This window comes from Acanthaster planci, linkage group LG17 (assembly GCF_054643075.1).
Source record: "Acanthaster planci isolate LZ-2023a linkage group LG17, COTS_SCS, whole genome shotgun sequence".
NCBI classification, from domain to species: domain Eukaryota; kingdom Metazoa; phylum Echinodermata; class Asteroidea; order Valvatida; family Acanthasteridae; genus Acanthaster; species Acanthaster planci.
In genome coordinates this window covers 9079697-9098124 of record NC_141793.1, presented here as the reverse complement: position 1 = coordinate 9098124, position 18428 = coordinate 9079697, and the positions used below count along the sequence as shown (strand labels likewise).

The 18428-nt window shown below is 42.8% G+C and overlaps 1 protein-coding gene across 6 annotated transcripts in view; it reads left to right on the top strand.

The window, feature by feature from the left end:
* The first annotated feature begins 2366 nt into the window (after positions 1-2366).
* Positions 2367-18428, top strand: part of LOC110985552 (peroxisomal carnitine O-octanoyltransferase-like) — a 19942-nt gene continuing 3880 nt past the window's right edge. The window contains exons 1-15 of one of the 6 annotated variants that reach the window (XM_022246649.2): positions 2367-2462; positions 5582-5707; positions 6423-6547; positions 7277-7458; positions 7750-7877; positions 8670-8781; positions 10018-10105; positions 10840-10953; positions 11974-12075; positions 12888-12971; positions 13705-13818; positions 14710-14840; positions 15543-15666; positions 16463-16635; positions 17967-18089. In XM_022246649.2, coding sequence (XP_022102341.2) covers positions 5590-5707; positions 6423-6547; positions 7277-7458; positions 7750-7877; positions 8670-8781; positions 10018-10105; positions 10840-10953; positions 11974-12075; positions 12888-12971; positions 13705-13818; positions 14710-14840; positions 15543-15666; positions 16463-16635; positions 17967-18089 — 1718 coding nt within the window. In that variant the 5' untranslated portion in view covers positions 2367-2462; positions 5582-5589. The other 5 variants (XM_022246648.2, XM_022246646.2, XM_022246647.2 and 2 more) reach the window with 5 other exon arrangements.

Below are 18428 nucleotides of genomic sequence, written 5' to 3'. Positions count from 1 at the left end.
CTTGAATTGATCCAATTAGATTTGGTTTTAAAACAGGCATACTGAATTCGGGCCTTGGCAGCACAAGAGACAAAAATAACGCGCTCCACAATCCGCTTCGTGATGTGATGCCTCGACACTCAGAGCAATTTTGTGAGTACATGAACATGAAATCCGGCTCGTAAAATTACAACATGCTGTTGAAATGTGCGGCATGGAGTTGATTTTGCTAGAGAGAGAAAAAAATGGAAAATGGGGCCAAAACAAAATTTCATTGGAGCTTTGAAAGAAAAACAGAAGCTTGAGATTGATGCATGGCAATATTGGAGCTTCATCAACTTGCACTGACACTAAGAAATTATGCACCGCGAGGGTAGCCCGTAAATGAAGGAGTCTCCCTGAGTGCGTATTGCTTGTCTACAACTCTATATTCAAAAGTACCGTTGACAAGGGATAGTAATGGTTTTGACTGCGGGCACTGAAGGGCAACTGCTCTTCACAATGTTTTTCTCTTTCTGTGTTTTATTGGTCATTAAAACGCAAAACATACATTAGAAAGAAAAAGCACGAATTATACACAATTGAGGAGATTGAGAAAACAGGAGATAAATGGAAAGTATAAAAGAAAAACTTCAGAAAAAGTAGGGACCATGAAGAGATGTAGAAAGATGGTCACTGTACATGTCCATTTGAATGAAGAGATGTAGAAAGATGGTCACTGTACAAGTCCATTTGAAATAATTGCTAGGGTTCACAGAATTAGAATTGAAATTTCCATTTTTTATAATGAAGACTAAGGGTTTGATTTTTGATAGCAATCTTATATTCTATATGATATTGATTTTGTAAAAATGGTCTTAACCCCCAAAGGAAGGCATTTGAATCTGAAATTTGCCCCTATATAAATAAAACTTAGTACAAAGAAGAACAAAAAAAAGAAGTCAAAAATTTGTTATGGGGAACTCCAAAAACGAATTCAAATTTCCCAAACTGAATTGGGTCTTTGAGATTTGGTTGATAAAAGACATTAGGCCTGACAAGATGGGTGAAACATGATCATGCTCTTCACAAATTATTTGGAAGGCACCGTTCAAGAACAACTAAATGACATCATGATAGGACGTTTCGTGGATAGCGTGCACGCTTTATTGTCTGACAGAGGAGTCGCCCTCAGTGCGTAGTGACGATTTCATTTTGGTTGTTCTCTGACAGTGCTTTCACAAATTTTGGTGAAGGAAATGCAGAAAAGCCTTGAGGCGCAAACCATTTTGAGATACTTGCTGTCGTAATTAACTTGCGCATACAAGTGTTTCCCAGTGCGCCTGTGCACGTGAGGCGCACGTGGAAAGGTCCTGCCTTGTTATTGTTCATAAGAACTCTGTCAAAGGAGTGCTCGACAAACTTACGTCATGATTTACCCTTTCTAGTGCCCTGTGTGACCGCTCGGCGACCATCAGCAAACAAGAGAATCCGTAATTCCACTATCATTATAGCCTTCCGTCAAGGCGAAGGTCGCACCATGGAGGCTCATCATCAGCTGGTAACACTCGATCTTAACAATCCCTGGTATCCGCTCCGAGTGGGAACAAAAGCGGGGAGGGGTGTTTTTAAATGAAATTGGCAGTTGGTACCTAAATATTGGAATGTGCGTTTGCCTGTATTAGTTTTAGGGTGATATAGCATGTATAATGATCCATTTGACAGCGATAGGGTGCCAAATGAATGGCGTTTTTTGCATCTTACTTGATGTTTTGTGGCACTATCAGACTTACTATTGTGCCTATAACCTCAAAGTCAGGAAGTAAAAAAACCAGTTGAAGCCAGAAATGGAGCCCAAGTCTAGTACTGGAAAACGGCCACGGTTACACGCACAAGCTCATGCAGGTGCAGTGTCCCAATTCAAGGAAAAGTCTCCGCCAGGCGGAGGCGCACAAAAAGTACCCCCCCCCCGAGATTGTTTAGAAAAGACGGGTCTGTTTGGGCCAAGAAATGGTGGGATTGTGTCAATATGGCCCAGGATCATCTCTATAGATTCAGGAGCATCCATCTGCGGGCAAAGCAGACAAAAATGGGATTGAAAATTAGTCAGAAGAGCCCGAGGGATGTCATTTGAAAAATGGCGGCTGGGAAGGATTGGCAACATTCACTTTTTGGGGGGTGAGTTTGTTTTGGGCGGATAGTTAAAAAATTCACAGGTTAACCTATTAAAAATTGAAAATCAAATGAAATCTGAAGGACCAAACAACACATTGGTTTTTGTTTGAGAGGCTTCAGGGACTTCAGTTGCCTGCCATGGGGCTCCAAACTTGGTTGATTTTACACCATTTTCAATGGAGCTTGAATTGGTTCAGTGCTCCCATGTGGTGTACACTGAGTTTGCCGACGAAACAAATGAGGGCGCTATAAAACGAGTTAAAGGAGGCCCGGCCGGAGGAGGTCCCCTGCAGCTGTACTGGCTATGCCGGTCATGCATCGGTGCTAAGGTCAGTTTGTAGGCCTTACTGATCAAAACGACACATAAACACGATAAATGATTTCAGTTGTAACTGTGAGATCAGATCAAAGTCCATTATTCCCCGGCTTGCCTGCAAAAGTTGCCTGAGTGATAGGCTAATGCTGATTCATGTCGGAAGATTGTTGTGGCAGTGACACGGTGAGGACGCTTTTTTTTTTTTTACCACAGTACTGGGGAAGTGACTAGATACTAACCCATGAAACCTGGTCTGCTATTTTTCTCAAGACTCGTAGAGGATTCATGCTTGGACTCTGTTTCTGCATCAATTGAAAAAGGAAATCCCGAACACAATGATAAAATTGGAAAATGAATAGCACAAATGGGTCGGATTCGAACCAGGGGCTACGGATCTGTAGTTCAAATCACCACCTACTAAGCTACCGAAGCGACGTAATGGATTCTCGTTTTTGAAATGTCTTAAATGGTGTATTGCATTGTCCCCTCTTCACGAATCATTGGTCACCCCAGCTACTGAAAAAAAGTAGCGCACTAGGTTTCACGGGCTAGTATTAAGTCGCTTCCCAGTACTGGCCTTGGCTAGGCTCGGCCAAGAACATGAAGAAAAAGGAATGGGCTTAATCTGATCACCTTTTATTTGGCGATAAATCTTTCCCTCAAAACTGAAATAGGGCCCAAAATTTAACGGAATTCTCTAAATACTAGTGTGTTTATATATGAAATACATGTATGTAGGTCTATCTCTGCAGATTGAGTTTTTCATGAAGTGGCTGAATTGTTACGGTAACTAGGCCTAAAGTAACAACATACTTCTAAATTCTATTCCTGTAGGCCTAGGCCTAGTTACATTGTTCCACAATTTTCCATTATTATTGGCAATCTACAGGTATAGACCTGTCAATCAGGAGGTTTTAATTTTTTCATACTGTTGTGGCATTGTGATGGTGCAATCAGTGCACTGCTCTGCCATGTCTGCAATCTGGACAGTGCAGTGCTGGATGTGCTAGCTACATGTACATGTGTAGGATCGAGCGCACTTGTCATTCTTTATGACAAGTGTCTTTAATTTCTCAATTCTCACGGTCGATATGATGTCACTATGGACTTTCAACTTTAACACACAGCAAACACGGCAAAGGGGCAAATTTACCCTTCGTGCTATTCAATGATGTACAGATTGACAGAAGTTCAACTTCAATCCCAGATGTCTGACCACGGGAATCGGTTCGCGTGTTTACTCTCATATGTAGCCTAGGCCTGGACCTACATGTTTTTGTTGTCTTTTTTGGTGGATTCATAGGCCCTACCCCAGGAGGAGTTCTTTTGAAAGGGAAATAAAGTCTGAGATGATGAGAGTCAGTGTACATGTAGACTGGTCTGGTTCCTGTTTCCAGTGCACCCGACTGGTGCAAGAAAGGAGACAGAAACTTGTCCAAACTTCCGTAACAATAGCAACTGCCTTTCATTTATTAGCATTATTACTCATGTCAGTACATTACCTGTAATACACGTTTGTCTATCCCATCTATTCACTTATCAATTCATTATCATTTTAATTTCAATTATAATCTACATGTATGAGTTTAATTTATTGTTAAGTTTGATTTATTCGTCATCTTCCTTTGTTGATTCATGTTTATCCTTAGTCTGGTGCTTTGGTATTATAGTACCTGCACGTACCAGTATGTTTGTAGATTTAATGTACAATGTACATGTTACCAGGTGTCCTATACTTGACAAGCGTTGCTTTCTATGATGAGACCCTTCCATTTCCTGTTGTCACTGTTCATTGTAAATGTACATGTTACATTTGTGGGAGTGGAAATAAAGTGAAACTAAATTGAATATTAGGCCTGCAGGGTACCAGTAACAAATGCTATCGCTGACGTTAGGCTAGGTCCTGTAGCGTACTGTACCATAAGGGTACCTGATGCATGTATATGATGTACAAATTCATCTTGCAGGCCTACCTACTATCCCATAAATATGGTATTGCAATGGCAAGAATTCCATGTACAGGCCTTTTCACACTGATGAGACTTGAAGGTTTTCATGGTGAAAGAAACTAGATGAGTACAATGCTTGCGGTTGCACCATGGATCAATATCTTTCTTGAGTATGTGTGCTTCTGAGAAGAACCGGGGGATAACTCGACGTTTCGAATACTGTACTCTGTCCGTCTTGAGGAGACTACTCTTCCTTTTAACACTTCAGCCTCTCAACTCTAGTTGAACTCAACCCTGGGCGAGCCCCTGGCCACGCCCTGGGTTGAAAATTGGATTTTTCAACCCTAGATTCAACCCAGCATTGTTTCACTCGTGTTTCGTGTGAATTGAGCTTATTATCGGGGTGAATTCAACCCAGAAATGAGCACAAACAATTTTCAACCCGGGTTGAAAATCTCATCCCTCGTCCGGAGTAGGGTTGAGTACAACCCGGGTTAATTTAAGTCAATCTCGAGGTTGACGCAGGGTTGGTGTAGGGTTGAAAATTTTCAAGTGTGAATCGACGCCAGTTTTCAACCCTGTATCAACCCCGAGATTTGTCTAGTGTGAAAGGCCTCACATGTTCATAACTACATACATCACCAAGCATGCCAAGAAGCAGAAGAATCGACTATTGACACCTTGCACAGTTTGGGCTAACTGTTCATTTTCCTTGGCATAAAAATTATGAAGTACATGCACAGTAGTTGTAGTTACGGTAAGTGTAACGTGACTTCCAAATTCTGTAGTTATGGCATGGACAATCAGCACTGCCAGTCTGTACATACACATAAATTGTAGTGTACAAATGTAGTAAAATTTCATTTCTTTTTCCTTTAATAACAAATCCTCCTGACCAGAGCCATAAAACTTGTAATTTCCCTCGGAATTAAGTTTAAAAATTCTAACTGGATAATATTGCAACGTTTCTTTGGGTAAGGAAAGCCTTGACCAGTCTGTATAATTTGAACGTAGTGCCTAAAATACTGGACCACGCCCTCGCTTGGTCATGAAGGGAGGATGTAATTTACAACGCAGAAAGAAGTATGTGTTTTATTTATCAGTCAAGGCCTGCTTTGTAACAAAGAATATTGCCTTTTGATACTTCTCTCTAAAAATTAGAGATTTTTTTCTGCCTTTTCAGTCAGAACGATGAACACAGCGTCCGTGAAGAGCAATAACAAAGAGGGGACATTCCAGCTTGAGGACTCCCTCCCTCCGCTGCCAGTGCCCCCTCTGGAAAAGACGCTGCAGAAATACTTGGAATCCAGTAAGCTTTATTGCCAAGGAATGTAAATAGAAATAAAGCCTCCATGTTTTTGTGTGCAACTGATGTAGTTGTATGGTATTCCTGAAGCTTTGCATGCCCTTTTGACCTTTTGCGCTCCCAGGCTGAATGGATGACATCATGTGGTCTATTGCGTGCGATACTGCCTGTACTGTGCGCTATGTATTTACACTGTATAGGCATCGTTGTGGCGATGACATCATCCAATCAGCCTGGGAGCGCAAATGGCCAGAAAGGGATTTTTTGTGGGCAGGGAAACGCAGGATCTTTGTATTCGATTTGCAGTCACAATTAACCCTAACTCTCCTCAGTCCTCCAACAGGTGAAGGATTGAGGAGGGTTAGGGTTAATGGGGTAAACATTAAATGTATGATGTTTCTGAAATGGTTACGTATTTATTATTATTTTGAAATACTTAAGCGTGAATGAAATGTTTTCTATTTTTGTAACCCTTTAAAGGGCCTTGATTAAAAATCCCAAGGCCCTAATCCTCAAGGCCAAGCCTGAAGGTTTTGCCCACAAGTCTTAAGTCCTAGGCCAGTCAAGGCCCCGAATCCAGCCTTAAGGTGGCCTTAGAGTCACCTGACTGAAGGCCACAGCTGTACATCAAGGCCTATATCACTATTGAACTTTTTTGCCAGTTGAGTGTTCTTGAGCCAAACCAGATTTTAACTGTGGTCCTAAACACCTCTGGCAGCCAAACCCTTCCTGACAAAGGATGAATTTGACAACACCCGGCGTATCGTGACCGAGTTTGGCGAGGGCATCGGAAAAGAGCTGCATAAGAAACTGTTGGAGAGAGCACGCACCCACAAAAACTGGGTAAGTGCCTAGCGTCCGCTCAATCCTACCGCACATGTACCCTTTGCCACAGTTAGTTTACAAGGTACACTGCCCCAAATTTCCCTGAGGGACATAGAAATTAACGAGTGCCAAGTGTGGCAGTTTCATGTACTTCATTGTCTACATTGTATGATTGTATCACTTCATGTTTAGAGTGTTGACCTACATGTGTACACTTAATTAGGCCCCCCCCCTCTGATGGGGCCAATTTCGTAGGGCTGCCTAAGCAAAAAACTTGTTCAAACGTGAAAAAACCTTGCTTGACAAATCAGGTTACCAGCCAAAACTTCTTGTGATGTATATTGTTTTGGAATGGTACTTACCTGTCTTTTGGTTAGCATTACAATCACATATAATTTGAACTGGTAACCTTTGTTTATTAAGCAAGGTTTATTCTCACAAGCAAATCCTGTGCTTAAGCAGTTTTGAGAAATTCAGAGCTGAGCAGTAGCGATGGTAGGGATTAATTCACCTTCATCTTAGCTGTGCGTCATCTGTCAGTCTTAGTACATCAGTAGTTGATGCGGTATTCTGCCATCAATAGGTACATTGTACATGTAATTGTAAGTCACGGTCGCAGAAGATCATTTGGGGGAGGGGGAAAGTAAGCCTGTTAGCACAGCACAAGCACACGATCATCCTGATGAATGGTTTATGCCCAACCTGTTCATGTTACCATTATGTTGACGTTTCCACTCTTGGTCGCAGGTTGAGCAATGGTGGGAGGATTATGCCTATCTACATACCCGCTCCCCTCTTGCCGTTCAGTGTAATATGGGCGGTATGCCGCCTTGCCATGATAACATCTGGCCCCCTTTGGAAGGCACTCAGTGTGAAAGAGCTGCCATTCTGGCCTGGTACACCCTGGACTACTTCCAGAAAATGCGACGGTAAGCTCAAGTCCCAGTAGGGCCTCTTGACGAGCAAACATGCTCATAACAATTCCACGTTGGACTTTGTGTTTACGGCGTTCTCGTTTTATGTACTAGTATTACAAAACTTTTGCAAATTTGCATACTTCCTTCCGTGCAATTGTCAGAACTATGTACATGTGTGGGCAAAAAAACTGGGCAAATGCATTAGAAAGCTTCCAAGGAGAGATTTTAGAGATTATTAATTATTAATTTGGTAGACAACTCAACAGCCATTTTATTTTTCAAATCTTTGTTTCTCCTGTTCAGAGAGCAGCTTCCAGTGGACAGGAATCGCGTCGGTCAGGCCTTCTCAATGAACCAACTCCGAGGTCTCTTCAACTGCACGAGAATCCCAGGCGAAACCAGAGACCAGCTTCTGCGCTACTTTAAACTTGGTAGGCAACAAACCATAGTCCCCCCCTCGAGGTCAAGGTCATTATGGCCAAAACAACCTGACTCAAGGAAGACTGGACATATTAACTTCAAACTTAATAAGTTGCCTAATCTTGGTGTCCATCATGGGCTTGATGATTTTTGACCCCACATTTACCTGTACATGTAGGTCAGAGGTCGATATATCCTATTGACCGCAAACTCAGCAGATGTGGGTGCAATGGCCTAATTACTTAAATGGAAATTTAAGTTTCCATTAGAAACTGTGAACTAAATCACTTCTGGTCCCTCATCATTCACGCTACGTTCATGGAAATATGTTCCAACAGGTAAAAACCTTGTACGTGCTATACGTACTCAATGCATTTTGGAAGTCATGCTAGTTAACTGCATTGGTATTCTTCTCCTGTTTTAACCCTTTTTCCTGTTTTAACCCTAACCCTACATAATACTACAAATTACTACTTATAGTAAAATGTGGGACTGAGCGCTGTCGCTTGTAAGAGGACATGACTTTATTGTTCTGTGAAACCATAAGATACAGTAGATAAGACAATGTATCATTCAGTGCTGAGGCACTATGAATGCATGGCTTTATTGTTCTCTGTACAAGTAACAATGGAAGTAACCAAGCCAGAAGTTGTAATTTGTAGCGCTAGGTCCTTCAGGCTCAGACTATTACTTAGTATTTTGTAGTACTGTGTAGTGTAAGCCAAACAATATGCTTGGCGGTTAGGGTTAAAGTGGTGCAGTTGTTGTTTACATGTACAAAACTTGTCGATGCCATTATGCAGAGAGTGAGGGGCTATGTTCTAACCATGTGGTGGTCTTCAGCAATGGGCACATTTTCCTGATGAGACCCATTGACGACAAGGACAGACTTCTGCCTGCTCAAGAAATATACAGGTGGGTTCTTGCTAACATCTTATAAACTGTTCACAGTCCTTGTATTTGTTTTAGTAGTAGGCTTGGGATGCGCTAGACACGAAGGAATGTACATGTGTAAGACCATGCCCCAGTAAGCCTTCCAGATATACGGCGATGTTGACCTTTTGCATATATTTTGTTGCAAACAGTAAAACCCGGTTCCTTGCTATTGGCACAAGATTTAGATGTGATGGCAGACATGTAGCTTTGAGTTTTCCTAAATAAACAAGGCTTTCCCCTGTGCACATTTTATTTATGTTTGAATCCACTGTCAAATGTTGGAAAAATTCCAGAAATGAAATACATGTACCATCCCCGGAAAGCAGGATGCATGAAACAGGATGTGTGGATCCTGCTTGGTTTTATTTATAACACAAGTTGTCTACTATACGCACAGTAAGATTCCAAACTTTGCATGATGGCAGAACTGGTAGTCTGAGTACATAGGGTAAAGATAGACCCCATGGTGTACCTGGTAATCCTTACTGAAAGACAGACCCATGGTGTACCTGGTAATCCTTACTGAAAGACAGACCCATGGTGTACCTGGTAATCCTTACTGAAAGACAGACCCCATGGTGTACCTGGTAATCCTTACTGAAAGACAGACCCCATGGTGTACCTGGTAATCCTTACTGAACGACAAACCCCATGGTGTACCTGGTAATCCTTACTGAAAGACAGACCCCATGGTGTACCTGGTAATCCTTACTGAAAGACAGACCCCATGGTGTACCTGGTAATCCTTACTGAAAGACAGACCCCATGGTGTACCTGGTAATCCTTACTGAAAGACAGACCCCATGGTGTACCTGGTAATCCTTACTGAAAGACAGACCCCATGGTGTACCTGGTAATCCTTACTGAAAGACAGACCCCATGGTGTACCTGGTAATCCTTACTGAAAGACAGACCCCATGGTGTACCTGGTAATCCTTACTGAAAGACAGACCCCATGGTGTACCTGGTAATCCTTACTGAAAGACAGACCCCATGGTGTACCTGGTAATCCTTACTGAAAGACAGACCCCATGGTGTACCTGGTAATCCTTACTGTACATACCGTGTATACTGTGCACAAACACCCAATCTACCGAGAAGCGAGTATTACACCCCATGTGTTCAAGTGGCAATAACAGTCAGTTTGAAAAAAGTTATCGTCAAACACAACAGTAACACCTTGCCAACAAAATCTTATATTTCCTGAATGTATAGGCAGCTGTGTCACATTAAGAAGCTGAGCACAACCAGAGGGCAAGGCATTGGGGTGCTGACGGCCGACGACAGGCCCTCCTTTGCAAAAGTAGGGTTGAAATTACAAATAATTGTTTAACCTTAAAAGAGCCGGCGGAGAGTTTGGGATGCCTTGAGGTTTTCCCTTGTTTTTATACCCTGATCATTGCTGATGAGACTTAAGGAGTTCATTTAGCTACTTGTAGCTGTCATTTTGACAACTCTTTTGTGAGAAAGCCCAGACATTTCTGTTCTCGCAGTATCACCTGATCAATACGGCTTTCCCAAGATCAGATAAGATTACTGTAGGCAAGCGTGTGGTTTGTCGCGCCGCGGTTTTTGTCTACAACAATAGCAAATGCACATCAGGTCATGTTGGTCAGTGTGAGATTGTCCTGTACTAGGGGTTCACAGTACATGAACCACTTGTTGTCTAAAAGTTAAAATTAAAAGCATGTACTACCTGACTACATGGTGGGAGGTTAGCATCATGTACAATAGCTCTGTTACTTAGCAATCAAGAGCTGTAAATCGTACCATGCCCACCCAGCCTGTCCTTCGAACCATTACATGTATGTTGGATGTTGCAGTCGAGTCATTCAAAGAATTCTTCCATTCAGATTTGCGTCAGTCTTGTACTCAAATGATGTCAATGTCCTCACAGCATGGAGTTTCACATCATAAGCGATGTGGGTCCCCAATTCGAAAGCACACCCTCTTGGGGGGTAAGCGTTGAAGGCACACTATGTGAATTGCTCCTGTTCCCTGTTTATGACGTGAATGGCGTCAATTTTATTCTTACAGGCTTACCAACACTTGCGTGCATTGGACCCTGTCAATGCATCCCATCTGGATACCATTGAGCAGAGCGTGTTCATCATCTCGCTGGATGATGGAACGCCAAAGACACACTCAGAGGTATGTGTGTGTAAAAGATGAGGTTTGCTGAATATCAGTCATACTGTAATTAATTATATTTTAATAAGAAGTTACTATTTACATGTATAATGTGCCAATTTCATACCAAATATCAAAGGTGCACTGACCAAAGGTGAACCTGTGCTGCTTTGGTTAAGCCAGTTTATCACTTACATGTAATCCATTGTACCGTTTGTATGTACCGATAACTATACATGTACATGTACACAGTGAGCAACATCAACGATCAACATGTTAAATGTATGTGCTGTCAGTAAATATCATTTTTTCTCGAGACATACATGTATCTCAGTCATTCCTCATGAGGTTTCGATTTAAATGACGTACATGTACCTAAACATAATGAAGCTTGCTGGAGGGTATCAGCCAGACTTCAAAGCCACCAGGCTGGTGTATCCATACACGCATATTGCATGCTCCAGAAATTATTTTTTTCACGTACAGTCAGGATATGAGTCCACAGTGCCACTAAATGGGCTTGCTACTCCAAGCTTGTAGATTGGTATACCATTTAGGAACAACCTCTCGTTGAATAACTCAAAATAGCTCCAGTAGACTATCATCTGGTTGCCTTGGATCAAGCTCAGTTGAAGAATATCAGTTGACTAGATGACGATTCATAATGTGCCTTGCGCCTCTGCACTTACTGAGGAGTTGGGACGGCTCTCGTCACACTGCAGTCAGACGTCGTTAATGCAACTCACTGCCTAGGCTTCTTGTCATACTTTGAAATTGGCATGCTGTTTGTATCTAAATGCAGCAATGTAGTCAACATCTCTATAAGCAGGTCTCAAATAGTTGGCTTAGCTGGTCAGTCCCCACTGGTGAGCGTGCATTTTGACAGAGATTAGCTGTAGGTCTAGACTTGACCTGGTTTGGCTAGAAGTGGCCGCTTGAAGTCAGTCTGACATAACAGTCACACCTGTCTGAATGCTTGGATGATTTAACCTCCATGTACCAACTGTTTTGTTTTCTCTGTTCATTGTTCATTGGTGACAGTACATGGAGCAGTCCTTGAAGGGAGACGTGTACAGTCGTTGGGCCGAGAAATCCTATGGATTACTTTGCTTCAAAACTGGCATTGTTACTTGCAACGGTGACGTAAGTACATGTAGGCCTATACCCCCCAGAAATTACTTGACCTCTTGCCAGCCCTGGCCTAGACAGGGTGTCCAGAAAAAAAACAAACCCTGAGGAAAGGGGTTAATATGCCCAAACCTTTAGATATGATTATAATGTATAAAGATCTCCGCAAAGTAGAAGCAGTATTCTTTCCAATGATACCTTGATGGTATCCCTGCTGTCATGCATGGCTGAATACCATTGTCTTGAAAATGGGGCATCTGAACTCAGTTGTAACACTTTGGATGTACCGCTGAATGAGCTGAGGTTGTCCTAGTTGAAAGTGACAACAAAAGGTCATGTTAATGAAGGAAGATTGCCTGTATACAGTGTACATGAATATATCACAGTTTGTGTCATGTGTATCGTCCTTGTACATGTACTTCGTAATTTACCATTTGTACACTTGACATTTGGAAGTTACCTTCATGTAGTTTTTTTAATTTGGCCTACTTTCTTTGCATCATTTTGGAACAGTGGATCTGCACAAAACCACTGCATTTCGACTGAGATCATTTTGGAAAAAGTGTACTAGGTGTGTTGTTCGATGCATCACTTTGATACATGTACTTTGCTGTTCAACTGGACATTATTGAAAAGAAACCAATATTTACCTGTTCTGTGTGTGTACAAAACCTGTGCTGTGCAAGTAGTCATGCTGTTTAGAAGATTGTTGTTGAACTTTTTTGTCAAGCACGTGTTTCACAATCTTTTACATGTTTACTTTTGTGTATCATTCGTGTTATTAAATATAAGCAATAACACATAACTGAATTGTCTATTAATCACAGCACGCTCCCATCGACGGCATGACAATTGTGAATCTGAACAAGATCATACATGATCAACTAATACAGACAGCAGGGCGATGGCCAGTAAGTACAAATCCCAATCAGTCAACCATCGTGGAGTACTACTTTAAAAAGCTGGGTAAAACTTCACTTAACCCTCCTATGCTGAAGTCACTCTTTGGGTCATTTAGTGAACACCTCAAAGAAGCACAGCTGTGTCGTGTTGTGCACTGCACCAACAGTCCCTCACAGGAATATCAGATGGCACTTTTGTGCTGCCCAACAACTGTGCTTCACTGTTTCATGTGCGTAATTGTGCAGTAAACCAAATGCAGTGAAGAGGACTGCACAAAAGACCCTGGGTCATTTTGTGCTGGCAATCTACTGTGTACACACTGAACCTGTGCATGTTTGAGTTCCATATAGAAACTACATGCTCACCAGTGACTGTGGGCATTTGTGCACATTTGTGCTGTAAAACCAAAGGAGGGTTAATTGGAACTCGTTGACTATAATGAGCCTTTTCTCACTGTCTGTTGCTATCTGTTGGGGACTCATGGCTCCATCATAGATGTACAGATGTGGCACTTGATGTCACTTTGCAACCTCTGTTGCAATCCTGTGTATTTTGGGGAGATGTGTGATGATTTTTAACCTTTTCCTCGAGTGTGGTTTGTACTATTGATTTTACAATCTATGACTCCAGTTTAATAATTGTTGGTTGTTGCTCATTGCGAACGTGAGCGAGATGCCAAACATGCAGCAGCGATAGGATTACTGTTTGATTTTAAACTTCAGTCTATTTCTTCCTGCCCAGACCTCAGAGTTTATGGGTTTTACCAATTACCAAGCACCGAAGGAACTTTTCTTCACGGTTGATGAAAAAATCCTGAAGGCCATGGAGAAAGCATACGGCACATACACTGCCAATGTGAGTTCCTATGATGATGATTGTGAAGCCTCATTGGGTCATGCCTACTCCCATGTAGCAGTGCAGTAGTTGAGACCATGTATGTGAACAGCACAAGACCCCACATCATCACAAATCAAGTGAATGGGATTGTGTTTGGTTTTGTGAATGGTCTTGTGTTTGGTTTTTTGGTCGAGCCTTGTGACTGGTCATGTGTGTCAGTTCATGTGTCTGGTCTTGTGAATGGTCTTGTAATTGCTCTTGTTAATTGTCCTGTGACTGGCCGTGTATCTGTATTCATGATTAGGTCTTGTGCCCAGCCTAGTGTCTGGTCTTGTGTCTGGTCTTGTGGACAGTCCTGGGCCCGGTCTTGTAATAGGCTCAAGTACGACACTGCCTCGCATCAACAAGGCCCTTCTGCCAGCCCTGAAATTTCAGGGACAACACAAAATTTCCCTTGAAAATGTCTTGCATTTGAAAATTCCAGCCAAGTGGCTATACTTTGTAACTCCTGATCATAGGGTCAGGGGTGCGAACCCAGTGTAGGCACACAGTATAGCCCAAGGCAAGCCAATGTAACGACGTGTGACTCTCTCTATCCAAACCAAGTCCTGGAGTATAAAATGGATACCAGTGAAGACAGAGATGGTTGTGTTTGAAATAGCAGCATAAAGCTGCATACTCCCCAGGGAGCAGAGATGGAGTTAGAAATCTTATACATGTATGCAGTTTCAGCCCACTGAGCAGGGATAGTTATACCCCGTGGTATAGCATCATCAGCACCAGTATTAGTGGATGTTAGACTGCACAAAGTCAAATGTACCCCACGTTTTTCAGCGATTTTGTCCCAGGTGACAATTACATATATAGTTTACTTTGTTTCATGTGTTCCTGTATGCTCGTCAACTACAGGCTGCCAATCTTGTGGTCCTGAGTAGTAGGTGCGGAGCTTTTGGCAAACAGTGGTGTAAGAAGTTTAAACTCCACCCAGATTCTGTCTTCCAGTTGGCTCTACAGCTTGCCTACTATATGCTGCATCACAAGTGAGGATAGCATTGTAGCTGCATAGTTTGCAGCTTACTCCATTGTACAGATATTGGATGGGCTAAACCAAAGATCGTATAGCGCCAAAGGCACAAGATGGATAACTCTGTCCAAAGGATGTAATTACCATGGGCGCCATTTGAGCAAGCGATACGCCTGCGCAGTTTACGGTAATGCTTGGGCGCAGGCTCACCAGGTACACGTGCCTGCCATGGCACCTGTGCATTAATGTGTATTGCGCAGGCATATCGCTTGCTCAAATGGCACCCATGCGATTACAACGTTTTATGTGTATTCACGGTGAAGTTCGCCATCTTGCGCTGCTTCGCGGTGCTATAAGATCTTTGGGCTAAACTGAACAGGAGTAGTGATGAATGTATGATAATAATATCAGCCGAGGTCATGGAACAGTTGAAGTGATTTTGCATTGGATACAGTCACAATATAGACAAGCATTGCTGTCTACTTTGTTATATGTCGTACACAAAGTTGTTCCAATAGAGGTCGCTGTTGCACTGAAGTTTATCTATATTTGCCTTTGCTCATCTTCTGGGACTTTAAGCAAGAACAATGGATTCAATTACATTTGTGAATCGTCACATCAGTGTGAATTGATACATCAGTAACATCATGCTGATAAAGTTTCTAATGTCTGTGAAATTGATTAACCATGTCTTTCCTTTTAAACGTCACCTATCTAGGCCGGCCGCAACATATGAAACAGCCACCACCCGACAATTCTACCATGGACGCACAGAAACACTGCGCTCATGCACCTCAGAGGCTGTGCAGTGGTGTCAAGCGATGTTAGATCCATCAAGATCGGTGAGTTAGCACCGTTGCAGATTGAGAAGAAGAATTGCTGCTTGGCACGGTAACCTTGCAGTGCTGCTCCAGTGGTCGGAGAAATTTGTCTTTGCTTTTATACCAAGGCAGGTTTCATATTTAACAAGTATCATTAAGCAGGTGCAGACCATGTTTTTCCCCAATGAACTTTTCCCAGCACACTATTAATCACTGAGAATTCTGACCATTTTAAAATGACACAATACCACAACCACTGTCCCTTACAATGCTGGCTTTGACGAATGCTGGCCCTTGGTGGTCGTGCGTTCAAAATTTGGGGAACAACTACCGCATCGTCACTTTTTTTTAAATCTCCAAAACAATGTTGGTGAGCAGTATTCGCTATAACACCCAGCTGTAACCCACAGTTACGAGGGCTCTGTACGCACAGCCTCACACAAGTGTGTATTTGCCTGCAACTGGGGACCCCCTATTGTTCCTCTTTTGTTGCTACTTTAACTCTTGTAGAAGACCACCCATATGTTATGTACACAGTTGTCAATCAGGGACCTTCTGCCATTCGGGGACCTTATTGTCCTCTGTTGTTCAGGGTCACCAATTGAATGCAGAAACAAACTTGCCAGTTCAAGCCTGTGTGTGTACAAATGAAGTTGGAATCTGCAGCTCTTGCCATGACACGTTTAAGTCTCTTCATGGGCACTGGAAATCCTTGCGTGTTCGTATGTCGGTGAGAAATGATTACAATAAACACGTACAATTTGACGTCAGGCAGGGTACCAGTACTTTTTGTTTTTGACACCTATTTCTCCTCAAGGTGTCAGAACGAAAAGCCTTATTTCTGACGGCCCTCAAGAAGCACGATGAAAACATGACCATGGCTTGCTACGGAGAGGGCTGCGACCGGCATCTGTTTGGTCTGCAGATAATCGCCATGGAGGAAGGATTGCCTATCCCAGCTCTGTACACGGACCCCGCCTACACAAAGAGGTAGGAGTAATTTGAACTGTAGACCAGCATTGTAATGGAGTCCTCCACAGGACCAATCACAGGTTGACCACAAGTCCCTCTACCTGTAGCAAGATAAGGGGGGCGGATGAATGATAAGAGAGGAACACCGTTGTGGTTGATTGAGTAACTCTTTGTTGTGAGTTGTGACAAGAGCTTAGGCAGGGGTGTGATAGACTCAATTACACTCCCTGTGTGCTCAATGCACAAACAGAAAAGGGCCCTGTGTTGGCGACATGTAGCACACTCTGCTTTGGGAAATGAATGCTTTAGACTTAGCTGGTTATCAGTGCCCAATTTGCTCATGCTTACCAAAGACCCACTTGTGTGTACTCTGTCTCACAGGTTTGTGATCACAGTATGAGCAGAGATCGATGTGTATTGCATAATCCTAATAGGCACAGAATTCTCAGTAACTTGATGTGATATACATCTGTACATTTGCCACCAGTGTTTTGGCCAACCCATGAAACATGCTTAGCTTAGAATTATCTGCTGTAGTGTACTGAAGTGTGACGTCACAGTAAAAGAGAAAGTGTGATGTATACGAATGGAGACCGTGTGCATGTCAGTTCACACTGTGGATCTCGCACCAATGCCTTTAAACCCATAAGTGTGCGTGAGACACATTCACTTGTAGTTAACATTGCGTTTTAACTCACCGTTCTTTTCAGAGTCACACATCTTCCAAGAGTCTTAGAGTGCCGCCTCAAACCTTCACTAGTAGAACATATACATGTATTTTTCATGTTTTCTGCAAGCACGCACCATCATGACATTGGGTCCTGTTTTATTCAAATGAGGGTTGGCATCCAATTCCGCTGTGTGGATGTGCATGTACTTCTCTTACCATCGTGATAAATCATTCCGCGCAAAGGGAAGGGTTCTTTAATAGCAATGTGCCATTGAAGGCTAGTAATGGAGAATCATCTTTGCCCTGAGGGCTGTGTTTGCCTACAGCACTGATTCAATGTATGGAAAAGCACTGCGGCTCACTTTGAAATGTTACTTTATGTTTGAATGGGCATCAGTTGTATTTGGGGGGGCATAACTGCAAACCCGACAATGAAATTACATCCTAATTCTATTTAGAAATTTTGACTAATTCCATTCTGAAGCGGTGGTGGTGGGAATTTCATATTGTCTACCAGCTGTGCCGGCTACAGTGGGAGTCTAGGCGAGGTCGCACCCATGTGCGATGATGGCTATGCCGTCTTCTACACCATCGCCGACAACAAGTAAGTCCCACCTCCTCCCGAGCAGTTTTCTATTTGAATTCAGTTCTCAGCCTGTCTTGTCTCTTTATCTCGAAGCGGAGGCCAGGGGACTTTCAAGCTGTCTACAAGTTGTGTCGGGTATGTTCGCTCATGCGTCGGTTGGTGTGCACCAATGTGTGAAGGTGGCTATGGTGCTTTCTATAACATCGCCGATAATCAGTAAGTTTTTGAGCTCAGCCTTCAGTAGAGACTCAGCACATGAAGGTGACTGGAGAGACTTTCCTTGTGTTAGGTCCAACAGCTTTCTGAAATCTTTGCCGATAGGGTCAGGAAGTGTGTAGTTAAAAGCTTTTACCCCCCCCCTAGCATAGTCACCATACCCAAACTGCTCCTTTGTAATTAGACTGTTGCTGTTTTTGGTCGCAGGAACATGAAGTTCAGTTGCTTAAAGGGCGTCACCAATATCAAATGCATACATGTGTGTAGTGGCAGGCCTCAAGTTCGGTAATGTGTGCAAGACATGCATGAGTGAGCTGTGACCACAGTTACGGCGTCTTT